Below are 19,598 nucleotides of genomic sequence, written 5' to 3'. Positions count from 1 at the left end.
TTTTTGTAAGAATTAATTTCATTACCGCCATAAGGTTTTCCATTACATGCAAACATTACCATCTTTCATTTTTGGTCATATTTCATTTTCTACAAATACCTAGAAGACACTTTCTGCACTTGAATGTGTGTAAGTAGCATGATACTTCTCAGTTGTCAGTGTCCTAAAAAGGTGTATAAATATAGTTTTTGGTATCACCGTCATTAAAGCAGCTGTCAAATTATATTAAAAATGATTTTACACAACTACCTTTTTCTTTCGAATCATTCTTGGCTGTCTTTATCTACTTTTTTCATCTGCTAAAAGCGAATCCTTAGTGGCACGTCCACAATACCAAGTGGTAATTTCAGAATGAATGGGCTCACTTTGCAACTCCGGGTTTTATGGATTCATTCTTGTATTTATGTATTGTATAGAATACCCAAAAGTACTCACATAATGTATAACATGTACAGGAAGAAATGATCTGTGGCTATTGGGAAAATGAACGCAATGTAGCTGCCTTCATCAAAAATACAATAATAAATAAAATGGTAATAGATAAGTTGTTGTTTTTTTTAAATGAATTATAATAACCATGGGCTAATCTGAATTTGATTGGTTCCCTATAAACTTCTCTTTCATTCTGCGATTCTGTCTGGTGCCTGGTATGAAATACCCCGGGATAATAGGGAAAGAGTCACGAACTGATAAAATATGGAAACTTGTGAGTTCAGGTAGTCATAGAAAGTTTTTTGTCTGTTTGTTGAAAGATGTGAGAATTTTACTGATCATCATATCAACCTTTTCAGTGAGAAACTGAATACGCATATTCGGTTTCCAGTGTCTGACTTAAACTGTACCAGAACTGAAAAATACTAAAAACTGTGTTGACTTGATAATCTTTGACTGAGAGGATAAAAGAGTAGAAGAAGAGAGGTTTCATAGAGGTTGAAAGGACACTAGTACTACTTCACAACACACACAGAATTCTGCCCACACAAATAGATTCAGTTCAACCTCTATGTTCATCTAGCCTTAGCTCACCTTGCCTCCCATTCTCTTTTTATTTTCCTCTCTTGCTCCCCCTGCACTTGGACATGGAACACACACACACACACACACACTCCAACAACACCAATAGGTGGGAGGCTGTGAAGCTTTCTGAGTGTATTACACAGACCATTAGGCTTGTTGAATGGACGGACGCTGGAATGGGAGCTGACAACGGACTAAATGACAGAGGCTGGAGAGAGACAGAGTTTAGTAACCCAGATGTAGCAGGGACATAAAGCAATATCAGCCTACTCTACTGTACCATACAAACAAACACATTCAGAACACACACAGGTGCAGGCATAGACAAATTCATTCACCCAAACTTCTACAGGTATACAAGAAGAGAGACTATAAAAATGATGTGTACAAACACACAACAAAATGCAGGAAGTAAGAGCTGCAGAATAAATGAGCCCCCAAAACATATGCAGTGACAGATGGTAAAACAAATGAGGGAGAGAGAGAGAGACAGACAAAACTCCCACGCACGATGAAACACTCAGACCAAGAGTGACAAAATAACAAACACATCTATGATGATCACCTCAGGGAGTGTGAAGTAGGCTAATAAATTTCCATTAATCACACCTTTGAAAAAACATACACTACTTAGAGCTATTGGCAGATATCTGTTAATCTATCCCTCACACTCTGATGAAAACAAGTTTTGGAAGTAAACAGAAAGGCTCTGGAGACCAAGAGACCAGGGGGGCAGCTGTGGACGTGTCCTTTGAGTTCATGCTTGTGTGTATGTGTGTGTATCAGTGCAGAAAAATGCATGTGCGTCTCTTCATCTGTGGGTTGAAGGTTTTCGTGCATGTTTTGCATTTAACTTGTGTATAGTTATATGTTTGTGAGGCTTCCACAGCATCACTTGGTACAACAGCGAGTTACCCCCTGCCAGCATTCTAATTCACTTACTATTCTGCCTTACCCGCAGGTAAAACATGAAGTAGTGAGGAAAAAAAAAATTTCGTCCCAGTGTACCACCCCAATAATACCTCCAGGCTACAGTTTCTTAATAAGCCCCATCATTGTGTCAACAAACAATAAAACTCCATGGTAACCTAACTTTGTCAAAAGTTTGTGTAAGCTGACCTGATTTCACCTTGCTGAAGTCACTGGTAGAAAGCACATACAGATGCAAATGTGCCATGTTGGGTATTGTAGACATCTTTTGAAAGAGTTTAAGGTGATCAAGAAACTTTGCCAAAAAAGCTGCAAGTGAAAAAAGTTGTCGGTTTGTATCAGGTTTAATTCTGCATTTAAAGATTTTGGTCTTTGTTTTTTTTTATTTGTCTTATTTGTTCAAACTGCTTCAGACTCAAACAGCTCTTGTTCCTGAGGTGAGAAAGCACACACTTAAAATACATGTGGTTTAACTAATTAAATTAAATTCAGTTATCTAAAAATTGTATTTATCATAGTAACTAGTTCCTATTATCACCATGATAACAAAAATTAACGTGCACTCCCTATATAATGATTATAGTAATAATAGCAGTCATAGCAAAGACCAAATGGTTTTGTTGTGTCAACAACATGACAATGCAGCTTTGTGGATTCCACTTCCTGGTGAAAGGGGAGGTGTGAAATTGGTATACTTGGTATAATAAATCATATCTTTCAATAAACAAATGCAGTAATATGCAACATGCAAGCAGCAATATGCAACATAAAATCACTTTCTATTTCTCATTATTACACATTTTGCAAATGAAAGCAAACTCTACACCAATGTATGAGCATGCAAAAGCTCTTTAGCGTCTGCAAACCAGTGTGTAAGCTACAATGGTTTGTGTGATTTCTGCATGTAATAAGTTGTTAAAAATGGGACTAACACCCTGCCAACAGATGAGGAAGTCATCATGGAATTTATATGTCTTGCATTTACGGAAAACACATTACTGCAGTTGATTTTGTTCCCACTTAGTAAATAAATGAATACACTATGATTTATATTTACAAAGTTGTAGTTTCACTGGAAAACTGCCGCTGTTAGAACTCATAGACCTTACTCAAGGGCATTCTAATTGTTTTGTAGCTTCCCTTACTGGAACATATTTCTGTACTTTTTACTTAACAACAAAACTGTCTTATTAATTTTGCTCACCTCCAACACTATATAGCACAGGCTTTATGAAGACTTCTGTGTCTTCCTTTCCATTTCTTCTTGCCCCTGCTTTTTTTCTGTGTCTGTATTTTGCCTGGTGTAGCACCTCCTTCCAGCTCTTGGCAGCTACCAGTTTGGCACAGATGCATTTAATCACTCAATCAGCCTCAGTAGCATATCTACCCCAGTGTTTATTCAGTGCTTGCTAGATTATTCTGTGTGCTTGTTTGGTAGCAAACTTGGCTACTTATGTCAAGTTTGTTGGTTCCTTGTATGTTTACTGCTCCTGACTGAAATGTTGAATCCTCTATGCCTGGTTACTCGACTTCATCTGCTGTTTTTCCCACGTGCCTACTCTGCGTCTGCTGCGCTCCCAACAACCCTCCAGCTCTCGGTCAGGCTTTGTCTTTCCACTTTTTTCTTCTCAGCCAAACCTGATCTAGTACAAATATCTCCTGTGACTTTGTTCTCTGCAAACCTTTGCTTACTTCAGACACTTCTCACTTTCTTTATGTATTCATTTGGCAGTCTTCTCTGCTCTCAATTTTTAATAACCAGTCTGAGCTACTGAACTCCCACATCTAAGTGCTTACGTGTTCCCTATTTCACAGACACTCACCTACCGAAGTTATTTGTAATTCTTTGACTAAAATGTTAATATTAAAGTGGTCATCCAGATAAAATAAAGCCACATTAATGACAGAAGTGCATTGCTATTAGAAAATACAAGTCCAGTGGTTCAATGGTGAGTAAAATGTTGGGATTTTACTCACCATTCGTTATGTGAATGGTGAGTAATTTTACTCTAATTTTACTCACCATTCATTATGTGAATGGTGAGTAATGGTGAGTAATTTTACTCTAATTTTACTCACCATTCATTATGTGAATGGTGAGTAAAATGGTGAGTACCTCCTCTGGGAGTATAAAAAATGAAATAGAATAGACAATTAAGAAAGTGCATATTATGTGGTACACGTGTCTTCTTGCATCATTTATTTTTACATGTTCCTTTCAAGTTGACTCCTTCCAAACTGATTTTAGTGGTTCCTGGATGAGCCCCCAAACTGTTATGCTCCCTTATTAGGGCCAGGGTGTGAGTGAAACGATAACAAAGTATCTGAGTAAAAACAATGTCAAGACTTTCTTTCAAGGTTCAACTTGCATAGAAGTTAACTTGAATATGTTATTTGTCTCTTCCTTTCAATCAACAAGGACATTATTGTAAAAGACTTTTCTGTTCCCGGATAGAATCAATCTCACTTAAAACTGCAGACTGTATATAAAAAGATGGATATAGCCACTCAGATGTTGCCCATTGGTTATTAAAGTCCTGATGTGAAGCTTCAAACTGAAGATATAATGAAAGGGAGTTGATCTGACTCAAAAACCGAGGGACACTGCATGCTCATATGCTAGCAATTTGACCATCGCAGTCAGTGTTGGGACTAACGCGTTATTAAGTAACGCGTTACAGTAACTACGTTATTATTGTGGTAATGAGCACGGTAACTAGTTATTATGCCAAAACCAGGAACGCGTTACTCGTTACTGGGATTTAGATAGGCTCATTACTCGTTACTTCGTGTGGTGGATATCGCGGAGCTTCCACAGATTCAATAACATTAGCAAGTGGTGGAGGCCAGCAGGTGGATGAAGGAAAAGGGAGGCAAGAGGAGAGACCCGAAGCAGCCGCCGGTCCGCGTGTCAGGTGAACTGAACTTCAGGTAAGAAGTTATGACCTGCAGTCTATCGGAGTCAGATATAAACCAAGTTTAGGTGGAGTTTATTTTCAGTATGCTGACATTTTCGTACTGCGTGCTAGCTAGCATGACGGAGTTTCTATACAGCTGTGTGGGTGCTATGTTACTGATGTTGAACTTTATTTTGTTCATATGGTTAATTATTAGAGTTTCCAACCGTCCCGTAAAAAACAGAATCGTCTCGTATTCAGAGAAAATATTACGCGTTTCGTACTGAGGTGAAAAGGAACACAGTTTGTCCCGGACTTCAGCTACAATGAAAAAGACACAAAGCTGAAGCTGCACAGCTACCTCTTCTTCTCTCATTCTCTCCCGTTTCTACTTCAATCACGAAACTGATCAATGATCAGCTGATCGGCTTCTCTCTTGTTTATTTATCGCCCACTTTGCGCCAGAAAGAGGAAACCAGCGGATGTCGCATTAAACAACAGCAGCACGTTTAAGCTTGATCAACTGTTGTTAGAATTCATTTAATATTAATTTCTAGTATCAGCTGATGTTTGCTGGAGCCACAGCTGTAAAGCTGCTGGTCATGATATCGGTTTGGTTATCTGGTGAGAGGGAAACATGCAGATGAAACCAGGAGATGTCCTTACTGAATCATCAGAGCAGAACAGGTGATGGAGAAACAGGTTTACCTGTTAGGTGACATGAATGAGTTGAAGGGAAGTTATGAACTGTTTCTGAGAGACAAATAACACCAGGATCCTTTTCTAAGTAGCTGACAGCTGGTAACTGTGCAGGGGTGGGTCTAGCAAAGTTTTGCCAGGGGGCCAGGTAGGGCATTAACAGGGAAAGGGGGGGACAAGGAAATACTTTTCTTTATTATTCTCATTTAAAATGTCTCGCTTTTAAAAAAATAATTATCTGAGTCTTACAACAAACAATTGATAGATTGATACATATATACCATCAGAACAGTATACATCACTGTCACAACAGTGTTTATTTTCATTCAAAGGCTTTATGATTTTTCCTATAATGGTGGGCCGGTCTCTAGTCAAAATGCCCGGGACGATTTTTTTGTCCCAGTCCAGCCCTGTATGCAGCTCATCTGCAGTCTGGTGTTACCTACATCTTCCTATTCAGAAGGCAGAATTTCCGAGTTCTGAGTACAATCAAAAGCACCACGACTGCAGTTTTTGTGTTGGATGTAAAAAGCAGGCTAGAATCATGGCGGCGGTCAACGACGGTCCAGGCGTGGGATTTCTCTCGTGGAAATGTGCACATTATTTTTTCCTTTCTATTGGTAGGTGGCACAGTGCACTTGTGGCAAGTAAGCAAGCTAGAAGACTGGCAGTGTGGCTGGGTATCCAGTTACAGAAGCAACACATTAACAAGAGAATTCTGAGTAAAACCAAAGTTACTTTCCCTAGTAACTAGTTACTTTGAAAGTAACGAGTAACTTGAAGTAACTGAGTTACTTTTTTAGAGAAGTAACTAGTAATGTAACTAAGTTACTAATTTAAAGTAACTTACCCAACACTGATCGCAGTAAAGTATACTCGGGTTTATCAACCTTTTATGAGAGAGGAATTAGTTAATAAATGGTCATGTACTTGTTTTAAATAAGACTTGTGGAAGTCCACAAAGTCAGGAAAGTCTGGTGAGATCACATGCAAGGGAGCTGAAAGGTCATTTTCCAAAATACTTATAATACTTCAAAATAGTTTTGCAACTAGAGGAGCGGCCCTGAAAGCAGGTTTAGGGACTTCCTTCTTTAGCCCCAAAGGTTCTGTCCATCTTTTACTACAGTCTGTGGTTATCACAGAGGGACAGTGATTTCTGAGTTATGGAGAAACAAAGGTGAGAAGAAACAATAATTAAAAGAATAGAAAGCTCACATAGACTAAAGTGTCAACAAAGGGAGAGTGAAAGAGACCAAAAGCGAGAGAGAGATGACAAGGAAAGGGGAGAAGACAATAAAAAAAAAAACACAGGAGGACTGCAAGAATCCTGAGAGGATCTGTCAGCTCTCGTTGGCTTTGATTTTAATGGAAGCCAGCGCTCCCCTACCTCTAACCCATTTGGCCCTAATTCCAGCACTGCTTTCCAAACTTTTTAAACTTTAATGGCCCCTTCTTAAGTGCCAGCTGCTGACAACATTGATTTGGCTTTAAGCCTTGCTGTCCTGCACGCCTTTATTTTCTCCTGCAAAATCGACAGAAACATCTATTTTCTGCCATCCTTCTCCACCTCCTGCTCATCCGATCCCCCTTCTATCCTCCCTTCATCCGCTCTTCTCTGTTCATTTGATGGTGTCAGCAGTCGAGGAAAGCTTGTATGAGACTGGATGAAAAGAAATGCTTTTGGATAAAGTCTTCTTTTTAGAATGTATGTATTTTCCGATTTTAAAGAAAAGCTGGGTTGGCATTCAGTCGTGAATCTTTACAGACTGTAGCTGAGTTTTTTTTTTCTAATGTATTTGACTATTCCTGTGTGGTATCACTGCAATACCTTTAGGTGTTGCCCAAAATGGAACACAAAGGGAAAAACGGGTCATGGTAAATGTTCTTTAGTAAGTAGGTGGACTTACCAGGAGCCCATCTTAAATAACCAAACAACCTTTAAACCCCACTAAACTTACTATTGAAGGAAATTCAGGGATTCAATCTGATGGTTAACTTGTAAAAAGTTAAAAAATTTTAAAAGTTTAAAATATTAGTTGCTTAAATTGAAATAAAAAACTAAAAACTAACTAAAAAGCAAGTCCAAGTTCTGTATTAGAACAAGACCTCAGCTCAAATTTATAAAAAACTGAAAAGAATATTGTTGAGTCAATGTGCATGTGGTTCATGCAGATATGAAAGAAATCTGTTAAATTTGATCTTTTAACCAGTATAGACAATTCTTTCGGTTTCACGGTGTCATGTTGAGGTGGATGTGGTTAACTGGGGATAACTGGAAAAGGTCATGTGAAATGCAAAACCACTGTTGGATCAAGCAGTAAAAGAATATGAAATTGATATGAAAAATGTCACTGATTGTAACATTCATAAATGTCAGAAAAAATGGTCTGAACTTGAATCTGTAATCTAGGTATCAATCAGATGTTCTTCTGTACGGATAACACATCTCCTCATAATGGACCGTTTTCAAATGGACTGTCTGATAAGGGAGCTTCTCTAGACATTGCATCATTGGGCTTCATTGTGATAAAATCGCTCAAGGGTACAGTATGATCTTTAGAATAAACCCTGGATGCCATTTGTTAAAATTATTTTTTTCCCTGCCTTTCAAGCTGCTTATTATCCCGTCTCTTTAGGGGCCAGATTTACAAGGGCAAATTAACATAAGGTCTGATGATGTGATAATGTGAGTAATCTAAATAACAGTAATCCGTCAATCATAATATATAAAAGCATAGGTTCTACAGATGTGTTTCCCTTGGGAAACAGAATGACAGCACAGACCAAGGAGAGGATTTCTATGAAAGAGAAACTACAGAAAAATACTTTGCAAGTACAAACTGCTCCACAAAAGGTACGTCTGGAACGTCATTGTAGGAAAGGCCAGTGTTAGAGGCACTCTAGATGAAAAAAAGTGAATAATAATTATCTGGATCCTGTAGATGAAGTTATTTGGAAGAAACAATACGAAGGTGGTTTATGTGAGAGCAAATAAGAGAAATTGGCTAGATAGAAAACACTGTGATACACAGTGATGGAAATGTGCTGTAGGTTACATTTAAAAAGTTTAACATCATCATACTTAATTGCTTATATGATTTTAGAACATTAACAGAGGTACACAGTTTGGAACCAGATTTGGTGACACTGACTTCATTAAAAAAAAAAATAGACAAACTGAGTAGATGAGATTGACGTTGAGGACACAGTATGATAGAGCTATCTGGCTATGCCTGTGTGTGCTCTGGTCAAGGCTCAACAGCCTACAAATGAATCTCTGATGCACTGAACTGGCTGACTCAGGATGACAGCAGAGACCCCACAAGCTCAGGGGGGTGAATATGACCTGGATGACCAGCATTTCAGTGTCCCAAAGACCATCTAAGGCAAACATGAAGGCAAAAATTAATGCAATAAACATGTCACTTTAATTTTCTTTCTCATATCTTATTTGACCTTTTTTTTTGGTTTATTTAACATGTCCCATATGGAAAAGAAATAGGAAAAATGTATAAACATATAAGCCTTATATGATTCACTATATGAAGCATATAAGGCTTATATGATTTACTCATGAAAGTGGCCACTTTCTCATTACTTTCATATATTGTTTTAGGAAGTATCCAAAACATTTGGATTGGAAGTTTCATTTATATAATTTTTCAAGGGATCTTATATCTGTTTTCACTCTTGTATGCTTTTCATACAAGTTTCACACAAGACAGATACAAACTTTATAAGATTTATATATATCTTTTCCATATGGGGTAGCTTCATCTTAATTTAATCTATTTTAAAAATAGCATATTTTTAACCTTATTTAAAATAGTGTAAGCCATGAAAAAATGTGTTAAGATTTGAACAAATTAGCTTCATTTTACTGAATGCACTACTTTGGATAGCCCTTTACTTTTGTTCTTTTTGTTCTGAAGGTTACGCTCAGCACATTTCATCACGTGTGCCTAGTTGTGTCTGAATTTTTCTAGTTCTCTATATTATATGATATGTGATTTGCAATTATGAGATTGCCACCTTTTATGTTTCAGAATTTTTTTTGTCCATTTCCAAATCCTTATTAAGGCTTAATATAGCACTTAGGTTTTATCATCCCAAATGAAAAGTCACTTTTACTTCTGTTCAAACCAGACTGGTCTTTATGTAACTGCAATCTCAGTTGATATTTCTGTGTTTGATCCATGTACTGTATCCACCCCAGCCTATGTGGATTTTGTCACTTTTATTATACTGTGGACGTTATCACTCTCGATACTACTTCATTAGCAAGTCGTTTAGCAAGTCATATGAGGTAGAATTAAAATGGAGTACGGTGCTGAGGAAAAGCCTCAAGCCAACCCTTATTTCTTTATGTTTTTCTTCCAAGGATCTATACTTTCTTCTAATTTTTTAAGTGCTCTTGAGCAATGGTTTGTTACCTTTTTTGGTTTCTTTGTTTTGGAAATTTCACTCATTTTCAGTCCAGTCCTTGTACCTGGCCATTTTCAAAGGAATATTTTTTGTTTGTTAGGGCACTTAACACTGACATATGAATTGTTAAACATAAAAAGGCATCTAACTAAATGACACATTGTGATGTCTAACACATTATAGATGACTTGGCAGAGAACTGTTTTTGAGGTTTCTTTAGGCACTGTGTTACCAGCAGCCTGTTACAAAAACACATATTTTTTTCCCTTGTTGAAACTGGACAAGAGGGGGACAAAAGAGGAAGTGGCAGGTCTAAAAAAAATTCTACAGTAAGTGAACAGCATCTGAAAGTCATTAAGAAATAGAAAATTCAGACACAGGACCTGAGAGATACACCTGGCCCATCTACTGTTTACTGAATGTAATGGTCTCAATGGAAGTGTTTCTCCCTGTTCTCCTTAAGGAAGGAAAAGGCTGAGATAGGCTTACACAAATTACACAAGAACTGGACTAAAAATCAGTGGGAACTGGTCTCATGGAACGATAAAATGAAATGTGAAATTTGGTTCAGGAGGTCAGAAGAGAGGTACAACACCAAGTGTCTAAAGCCATATATAAAACTCGGTGGAGGATCTGTCATGTTTTGGCTGGATTTCAGACAGTGGTTTTGGAGATCTTGTCAAACTTGATGGAATTATCATTTACAGTTAGCCTTTGCTCTACCATGCAATGCCAGCATCTGATTGGCCATGGCTTTATTATTAAGAATGACAATGATCACAAACATACTCCTGAAGAATAGAAAAACACAGTGGAACACTATCATTCATGGACTTCTGCAGAGTTTGGAACTCAACATTGTTGAAGCAGTGTGGGTTCGTCCTGACCGAGAAGGGAACAAAAGGCAGCCAACATAGAAAGAAATCTCAAATGTCCTTCAAGAACTACTTTATAAAATCAGAAGAAATCTTGCTTAAGACATTTCAGGCTGTTTCGAAGAATAAAGGTGGTCACTTTATAATACTAACAAGCCTCTTCGAATTGTACAAACTTGGTTTTGCCTTCTGTACTATATTTTCATCATTTTTGCACCTATTCTTTATTTTTGTAGTAAAATGTAAAGACAAGATGATTGGCTCCAGACTTTTGCAAAGTATGTATTTCAGACTGAAATCAATGCAGGCAAACCTAATCCATTAAATAAGTAGGTGGAAACTTTGTAAGCTTCAGTATTGACTCATGATTAATGATTTCATGTGAAGGTTGACATGAAGCCACAACGTTTTTGACCAGGGTGATACCCCAAATATAATGTCCTCCTTACAGGAAATAAATAGAAGCTTAATAGGTTAATTCATTATGAGGGGTTCCCAAAGAAGAAAAAATCATATAAAAACCGCTACCACCATCTTTCATTTTCTGGAAAAAGGTTGATGATATTTCAGAATGAAGGAATTGTAGTCGGACCCTGGGTATTTAGCCATGGCACTGGTAATTACAGTTGTGGAGTCGCACCGCACTTGGACGTTGATGGAGTATTTGTGCTTCCTGCTGTGGAACACTCACTTTCAGATACAGTGATCAGCTGAACATGTGTTCCCTTCGGCTACTCCGTAGAAATCTGCAAAAGCCTGCCACAGCCTGAGACCCTTGCTTGAACCTTTTGGCTATTCGAAGCATTATGTGCTCCTGCACTCTAGTAGTAAAAAAACTGCAGCTTCAGACTGTTCTCTTAAGGAAACTGTTTGGAGTTTAGATTTTACCATGATAACGCTTTTTTCACAGTAATTATTCTTAGGTTCATTCATATCTTCTACCCATTCTATTAGCTGTATTCTTTTCAAGTGTGACCTTATTCATTTCTATATTTTGGTAATTTAAAGCTTTTTATATAAGCCCTCTTTGGCATTTCAAAACTTATACCTTTGGTGAACAAGGTTTTTCTTTCTGTTAATCTAAAGCTGACAAGTGCTGTAATAAAGGGTGAGGAGGTTGAGAAGCAGTGCACCACAAATCCTTCATTTTCTCAAGCCTTTCATGGTATCAAGTCTTGCTAAAGGCCCACACCAAAACCCGTGTTACACTCTGCTTCATGCTAATGTTCACCATCAATAGGGAGACATCTATTTATGCAGGGATGACAGACAGAGATGGAGACAGAAACAGAGAGAGATAATGGATGAACAAAGACCACAAAGAGACCAAAGACTAAACATATGAAACAGAGGGAGTGAGAGAGAAAGGAAGAGATGACAGAAAAGAGGTAAGAATTAAAATTCCCCTCCCCTTTTCTTGTGAAGTGACAGCTACAGTGATGTATAACCCTAGCAGTGGAAAGTTAATTAGATAGGCTGGGTTACTGAGAGATGAAGGACTGAGGGGCTGCAGAGGAGAAGAGGGAGGTGGAGGAAGAGAAGAAGATGTAGAAAGAGAAGGTTACACAAAAAACAAGAGGAGAAAAGAAAGGAGGAGTAGGGCATAGGAAAGGTGAGGAATGAGACAAATGAGGAGAGAAAGGAAAATAAGATGAAGTAATAATTCAATGATAGACAGAATGAGAGACTTGCTGAAAAATAAAGTTGTAGAGGGGAAGATGAAATAAGAGGGAAAAGCCTTGTCAAAATTATTTTCTTATTCTTTGAAGCTGTAAAAATGTACAGAAACAACAACATGGTAGTCACACAAGCCACATCAGAAAAAATCAGCAATACGCACATATTCAAAATCATCTGTCTCGCAATACAACTTTAATGTTGCTCTCTCACAATGAACTTGGTTAAAAGACAATCTTAAATATATCATCGGCACCGCAAGGCAGGCAATTGAATGTCTCCTCTCCATGCATGACACACATCCTAACAACAGGATAAAAACAAATGCCACTGAACTTGCAGACTCACGCACTCTCTGTCCCTAGAAATGTTTCACTGTTTGAATGAGTACCCACTCACTGGAACCAGACAGTCCTTGGGGATTTTTAATACTTCTGAACACTCTATAAGTTCATAACCTCCTTTAGAACTCCCTGTAAGCTTGCCATGTATGTCACACAGACTGCTGTCACCTGAGTGAAAACCATATGTTCTGAAAATCTCTTTTGAGTGGAAGTTACAACCCATGGGTAAAATAATAAACGCACAAAAAAATTAATAATAAATACAAGATTAAACTTTTTTTTTTATTTAGTAGCTGAACATTCTGGCTTCCCTCTGGCACTTCTCAAAAAATTAATTCATGTTATTTTAATTATTAGGATGTTTTTTGTTTCTTTTTCTAGTTCAAGTACAGGGGGGGGAAAAAAAATGAAATTAGGAATATAGCTGATTCCTGCTTCCAGGATAGATCCTTTCCTTTCAACAACAATTTTCTGATTGACATCCGGACTTTTTACTTGTCATTATATTACTGAGCTGAAATGCCTTTTCTGAAAAAGAAAAAAAACATTGCTTGGTGGGATTATCATTCTGAAAAATTCCTTTATCTTCATTAACCCAAATTTATGGCTAATGTTTGGACAGAATGAGAAAATTTCAGCATGTACCTGTGCATTTACGGATAATGGAATGATTCCCACATGCTCTGATCCTTTATATGGCATAAAAAATCCAGATCATAAATGAGTGGGGAAAACTGCTTGTCTTCTCAGTCAGCTTTAAAAGTTTTAGTATCACCTCCGTTGCTAAAGCAGATTTGCTATTCATCACTGTCAAAGATTACTTTCATCCAGTCATCCGATGACCAAAATTACTGATATCCTTTGATATCTTTTGTCTACCTGAATATTTTCCTTTTAAAACCCTCTCATTTTGTTTGTATTTGTACCAAATCATACAGTAGATAGAACTAATTCTGTGTAGTAAATGATATTGATTTTTGATACTGGATTTCCTTCTTAGACTAGATGGATAATCCCTTCCATTGTTTCACCTGACAGCTCTCTTGTTGTGGTAATGCTTTCTTTCAGCGAGGTGCAATGTCTTGAAAGTACTTTAAATGCAGTGTATTAAGATTTGTACAGTATTTATATTACAAACAGATTAAAAAGTTATATCACAATTCTTCCCTCTATTTGTTCTGGAAAAAATATCATTAAGTAAAATAATAATTTTAACTTAATCTGTTTGCTTGTGTCTTTCACAGTGGCAGATTGTTGGGTTGTTAGACAAAAAACTGTTTGGATGGGTTAATTGTGGAAGCTTTTGATAACTGTCACAACAAGAGACAGATGGTAAAAGTTTTTAACTGTTGCCTGTATAACCAACAGAGGTCTGAGAGGCTATTACAAAAAAATGGCTGGTCAGAAAGTAGAATGTAATGAGGACAATGTGATTAAAACCAAGCTGAGTTACCAAGTGAAGTGGTGAATCGAGAGTACGAATACACATAGCATAAGTAAAGTGGAACAAGTGAGCTGATGGGGCAAGCTGGGGTGACTGGGCATTGTTAAAAACACTGACAGCCTCTGCTGGGTGGAACAGGCAATTAACAGAAAAGTACTAGTAAATCTGGTTCATCAAACTCATGTCTTTAAACTGAATTTCTACTGTGGTGGTGTGGGTTTAAAGTTAAAATGAGCCTAAAAACTAAACATATGCCAACCAAAGGTCGTTTGGTATCTATGAAGTGACAGTGTTTCCAGTTAGCTGGAGATACAAACATTTTAAATAATTTAGTCCTGGCAATAAAAAAAGCATTGTGAAATAACAGACACTCTTACGATTGTGCGGTTAGATACCTACATTATATATTTCGTACGTCATTAAACATGACTTCAAAATTTGCACAATAAAGCACAATACTGTGGAAAATGTCTGTGCAATTTGTCAAAGCCTGATCTGCAATTACTGTTTAGATAAATGGACTATTGTTCAGATACAAACACATTACACTGTCTGCAAAACAGGTGTTTATGTTCATTTAGTTTTATTATGCCATTTTTACTATAACGACCATACAGTGCACTAAACCTCGCCATGCCCTCTACACATCATCAACAATTTCACTCCTGTATAGTCAGTATGACTACATATATTGGGGTAACCCTATAGATATTTTCCTAGCTCTCCCATTTTATTATTATGACTACTGTATTCTTATCATATGCTAAAGTTAGAATTTGTGTCCACAGTATCAAGTTATATGTAGCTTTTGTTGTGTACTTTTTACAAGTAAGGCCCGGTGGAAGAAAAAAGATAAGGAAACGAGAATAAGGCAGTAAGAATCAACAGCAGCAGAAGGAAAGAAAAGAAAGAAGATTGTGATAAAACACAGGAAATGAGAAATGGAGAAGAGAACCCAACTTTTACCTGTTTGTGTCTGTTGGTGTGTGTGTGTGTGTGTGTGTGTGAGAGAGAGAGAGAAAATGTGAGTGTGTGTATTTGTAGTAGAAGTCAGTTTGTGAGTGTGACTGACAATGACAGTGAGTGCAATGAGTGGGGGTCATTCTTCTGTTAATTAGTAAGTTAATGATACACTATGCTCCAGCGGACATGCAATATGGCAGGCTGACACACACTTACATACACACACTTACAGCCACACATAAGGATAATGGCTAAGTCTGCTTCGGTGCTCACGCAATGTGGCAGGCTGCTATGCAAAGAGCTTGACAGTGAGATAACAGGCTAACAATGACACTTCACACATACAAACACACACACAGCAGCAACAACTGACAGGGAACCTCATCAAACCAGCTTTAATGAAGTCACTTTTCCCAAATAGAAAAGAGGAAGAAAGGAGTGATGAGCAGAGGAGGGGAGAAAAAGGAGGACAAGGTCGCATGGATTGATGACGCTCATTAGCCTAATAAGGTACTTTAATGAAGCGGGCCCAACACTATAGAGTGCCACAGAGTCTAAAGAACACACACACACACACACACACACACACACACTAACAAAAACACCCAACTGGTTTGTGTTCTCTTGTATTCACATATAAATATAGCTATTTTTGTCAGCTTCTAATAGAGCCAGGCGATATGAGGAAAATCTAATATCGTGATATCTTTCGGCTATATCACAATACACAATATTTATCACGATATTTTTAAATAACCTCCAAAAAGCAATGTTATTTTCAACCACATGGTGCCTAAAATTGCACTTGTATACTCATTCAAATCAACCGTTCAATATTTTTTTCTACTTTAAATACAAAAAATCTGAATTAATTAAAATGTTTAATTTTAACCACTTTTTAACCATCCGTTGCCCACCAAGGTTTTTCACAACTGACTATACTGTCACAGTATGTCTCTCTCTTTAACAAACAAAAGATCATAATAAGAAAAAAAAAAGGACATCAAGCAAGAATTCACGAGGCAAAATAAAACAATCGAAATAAAAATGGTGCTCTTTTGATCTCATAACATATAAAAATTGTAAAATAAAAATGTGATGACCTCAAATTACAGAAACAAAAGTCTAGACAGTGGTTATAAAAACGACTGACCAAGAACAGTCACAAGTATCACTGCTGGTTTATTTAACGTTTTCTTTGGTGTGTGGAGAGACTGAATTTTTCAGTGGATGACTTTTCAGCTGGTGGAATACATTTCTGGTACTCCTGCCTTTTGCAGGAATAGTTTTACGGCACGTTTTGCAAATTATCGGATTTTGTTCGACATCCTCCTTGTAAAATCCAAACGACAGTGAGTCTCATTCCCTCACTTGGCTGAAATTCCCGCTGTCGCCATATTTTCCCTGTCTGGTAGTATATAAACACACATGTTCAACGAACTGTGTCAAGTAGAACATTTTACGATTGGGAGGGGGGAGGATTAATAATACATTCACAGCATTGGCATAAAAAAAACTCATTAAAAAAACTCAGTAAATTACGTGCAGACAGCTTAATATTTCCATGCCAACTTATACTCGATGATTACAAAAAGCCATTTTAACCACCGTACGTGGAAAAATCCACGATACATTGAGGATATTTGATATATCTCCCACCCTAGCTTCTAACTTCCATTTCTCTTCCAAACATTCACAGATACCCAACACAGTAAAACACAACAGTATGTACACAAACAGTTTTACATGCAAACACACACACGCATTAATAAATACAATGTAAGCTCACACTCACCTCTCCTTCTGAGGACTGCAAGAGGAGGTCTTTTCTACAAGACGCCGTAAAATCTCCCACTCCAGCACTGACCTCCACACCTCTGGGGGCCTCTAGAGTTAGGGTCCGAGTTGGGGACTCCAACCTGAGAACCATTAGCACAGTCTAGTCATGCTGGAAGCACTGGAAAGAATGGACACACACACCTGCAAGGATTTGTAGTATGAACATGAGCAAGGTGATTTTAGGTTGATACTTCAGCTACCATTAGATGATTTTGTTTTTGTTTTTTTTAACTTTCTCAATGACTGTTTTGTGAACACAGTTTTTAATCCACCAGCTTTTTAATCAAAAGCAATGAAGGTTCTTGTATAACAACTGAATATTTACTCTTGAGTGAGTACAGAGCATCGTACTCTGTAGGTAAACAAAGTAAAACATTCAATAAAATACAACTTCTTGAACGCAAAACTTGAACTTTCTCAGTTACTCATTTAATGATAAATGTACACTGAAAATTTTGGATAGAGCCCTACTATATTCTTAGGAAATTTTATGAAATCAATGATTTGTGATTACTTTGTAATAAGCACTAACATAAACATGTATTTAGACTTCCCTGTTTCAGGGTTATCAAGTAAGCTCTTGAAAAGCTTGTTGAGATAGACATTTTTGCTAATACAATGAATAAAAGTGTACTTGCTATTATTTTGACATTAAGTTGTAACCAGTTTGGAAAATTATTCCAAATTAATTCAAACAGGGATTGTGACTTGTGTATAATTGTGTTGTATGACAACCTAGGAACAGGCAAACTACAAACTACAGTAGTCTACAGTAGTAGCAATAATTTACCAAGTAAGACTATGAAATTTTTATCACTATAGCAACCATTAAATAAACTGTACTGGCACCAGCAGATAACTGTGAATACAGACAGTTTGGAAGTGTATTATAGTGTTTTTAGTCTGGAATCATCAGTAAGTGATTAACAAATTTCCCACGTGTGGGACTAAGAAAGGTTATCTTATCTTATCACTTCCTCAGGAGGCTGGGTAAAATGGCACAGTTACACTCCTTTTTTTAGTATTGCACAGTAAAGTTTAATAGAAAATGTATTAAACTTTTAATTTAGTCTTTTCCTCACATGTTTAATACATATTAAAATAAACAGAATGTGATGTTTACAGAACAACACATCCATTTTCAGGTTTTGATTAAAAAATAAAGTAATTTAATTTTAGTGAGCGGAAACATATTTTTCTTTCAGAGAATATAGGTGCATTGAAGGGTCAGTAGGTAGGGTTGTGTGAAGCTGAAAATAATACAAGGTGATTAAACAGTTTGGTGGAGTAAGATAAGCACAATGCTTCGCTCAAGGACATATTGGCAAATTAAATCGAATAAAGAGCAATTTCTGATGTGAGGTATAACAAGTTACACACCACATACACACCAAAGACCAAATAACAAACATGTTTCAGTTTTCCAGACAAGCTTTGCTCAAGGGCACTTCAAAAGATTGGTTTCCCAATCCATAAGGAGAGGCTGAAAGGATAAAGTGTTCAAGCCAAAGACTAGATTAACTGAACTCATGATGTTTGTCAGATCTGTGTTCAAAAAACAGATGGACGTAAAAAAGAAATAGGAAAGAAGCCCTTGGCCAGGAGCACTTTGGTGATGATATCAAGCTTCCACTGTTAATGTCCTTCACTAGACTACAGTCCCCGGGCTAAAGTCATTTACTTTTACTGTGTAGAAGCTGAAAACAGTTTATTCACACAATTGACACAAGCACTGTGGTGGGAAAAAATTAACAATTGAAGATTCAATCTGAAAAATTAAACATTGTCTGACAGAAAAAAAAGCTACTTTAGTAGTGTCATGGTCTCTGTGCCTTCAGTCCCTCACATTTTCTCCCTTATTCTTGCTCATGAATGCATAACAGGTTGCCACTCTGGGGTGTGGCAGTTAATCAAGACTGGGAGGCAGTGCACACCTGGTTTCCATTATTCATCCTTTGTATATAAAGACCACATTCTTTCATCCACCTTTACCAGGTTGTTCAGCTGCAGTAGCAGTAATATCAGGCTTCACTTGTTTCATGCTTTCTTTAATTCCTTGTAACTTATCTGTTGTTTCTGTCTTTAGAAACTCCTTGGTATGTGCTCCAGATTTTCAAGGCTTCTCTGAAAAGGTTTTGTGGATCCCCCAATCTCACTGGAACTGGACACTGAACACTGACCTTCTAGCCCACTCATTAGTTGTCTGCAACAATTATTCACTGCTCAGATTAGCCTCTGTTAATAAACACTTTGATTTGCAGTTGTGGACTACATATAAAGGTCTATCCATTTTGAGTTCATTATGACAAAATGATAGAATGAGACACAGGAGAACCACAAAGACACTCTAGTCATATTTGAACCAGTGGGAAGAATGGACGAACACAGCTGCAATGATCTTGAATATGAACAAGGGGAGGGTGGTTTTAGATTGATGCTTCCGGTATAGGCTTGGCATCAATTAAAAAATTACCTTACTAACCAAGGA

The 19,598-nt window shown here is 37.3% G+C and overlaps 1 protein-coding gene across 2 annotated transcripts in view; it reads right to left on the bottom strand.

Annotated features, from left to right (window-relative positions):
* The window catches only part of LOC100704890 (zeta-sarcoglycan), a 325,170-nt gene that overhangs the window by 8,551 nt on the left and 297,021 nt on the right, over positions 1-19,598 (bottom strand). For both annotated transcript variants that reach the window (XM_005454752.4, XM_005454753.4), the window contains exon 7: positions 17,067-17,190. In XM_005454752.4, coding sequence (XP_005454809.1) covers positions 17,067-17,190 — 124 coding nt within the window. The remainder of the gene's footprint in view (positions 1-17,066; positions 17,191-19,598) is intronic.

This window comes from Oreochromis niloticus, linkage group LG6, assembly GCF_001858045.2.
Source record: "Oreochromis niloticus isolate F11D_XX linkage group LG6, O_niloticus_UMD_NMBU, whole genome shotgun sequence".
In the NCBI taxonomy this organism is placed as follows: Eukaryota; Metazoa; Chordata; class Actinopteri; order Cichliformes; family Cichlidae; genus Oreochromis; species Oreochromis niloticus.
The sequence above is the reverse complement of the archived record's forward strand: the minus strand, read 5'-3'. Positions and strand labels throughout refer to the sequence as shown.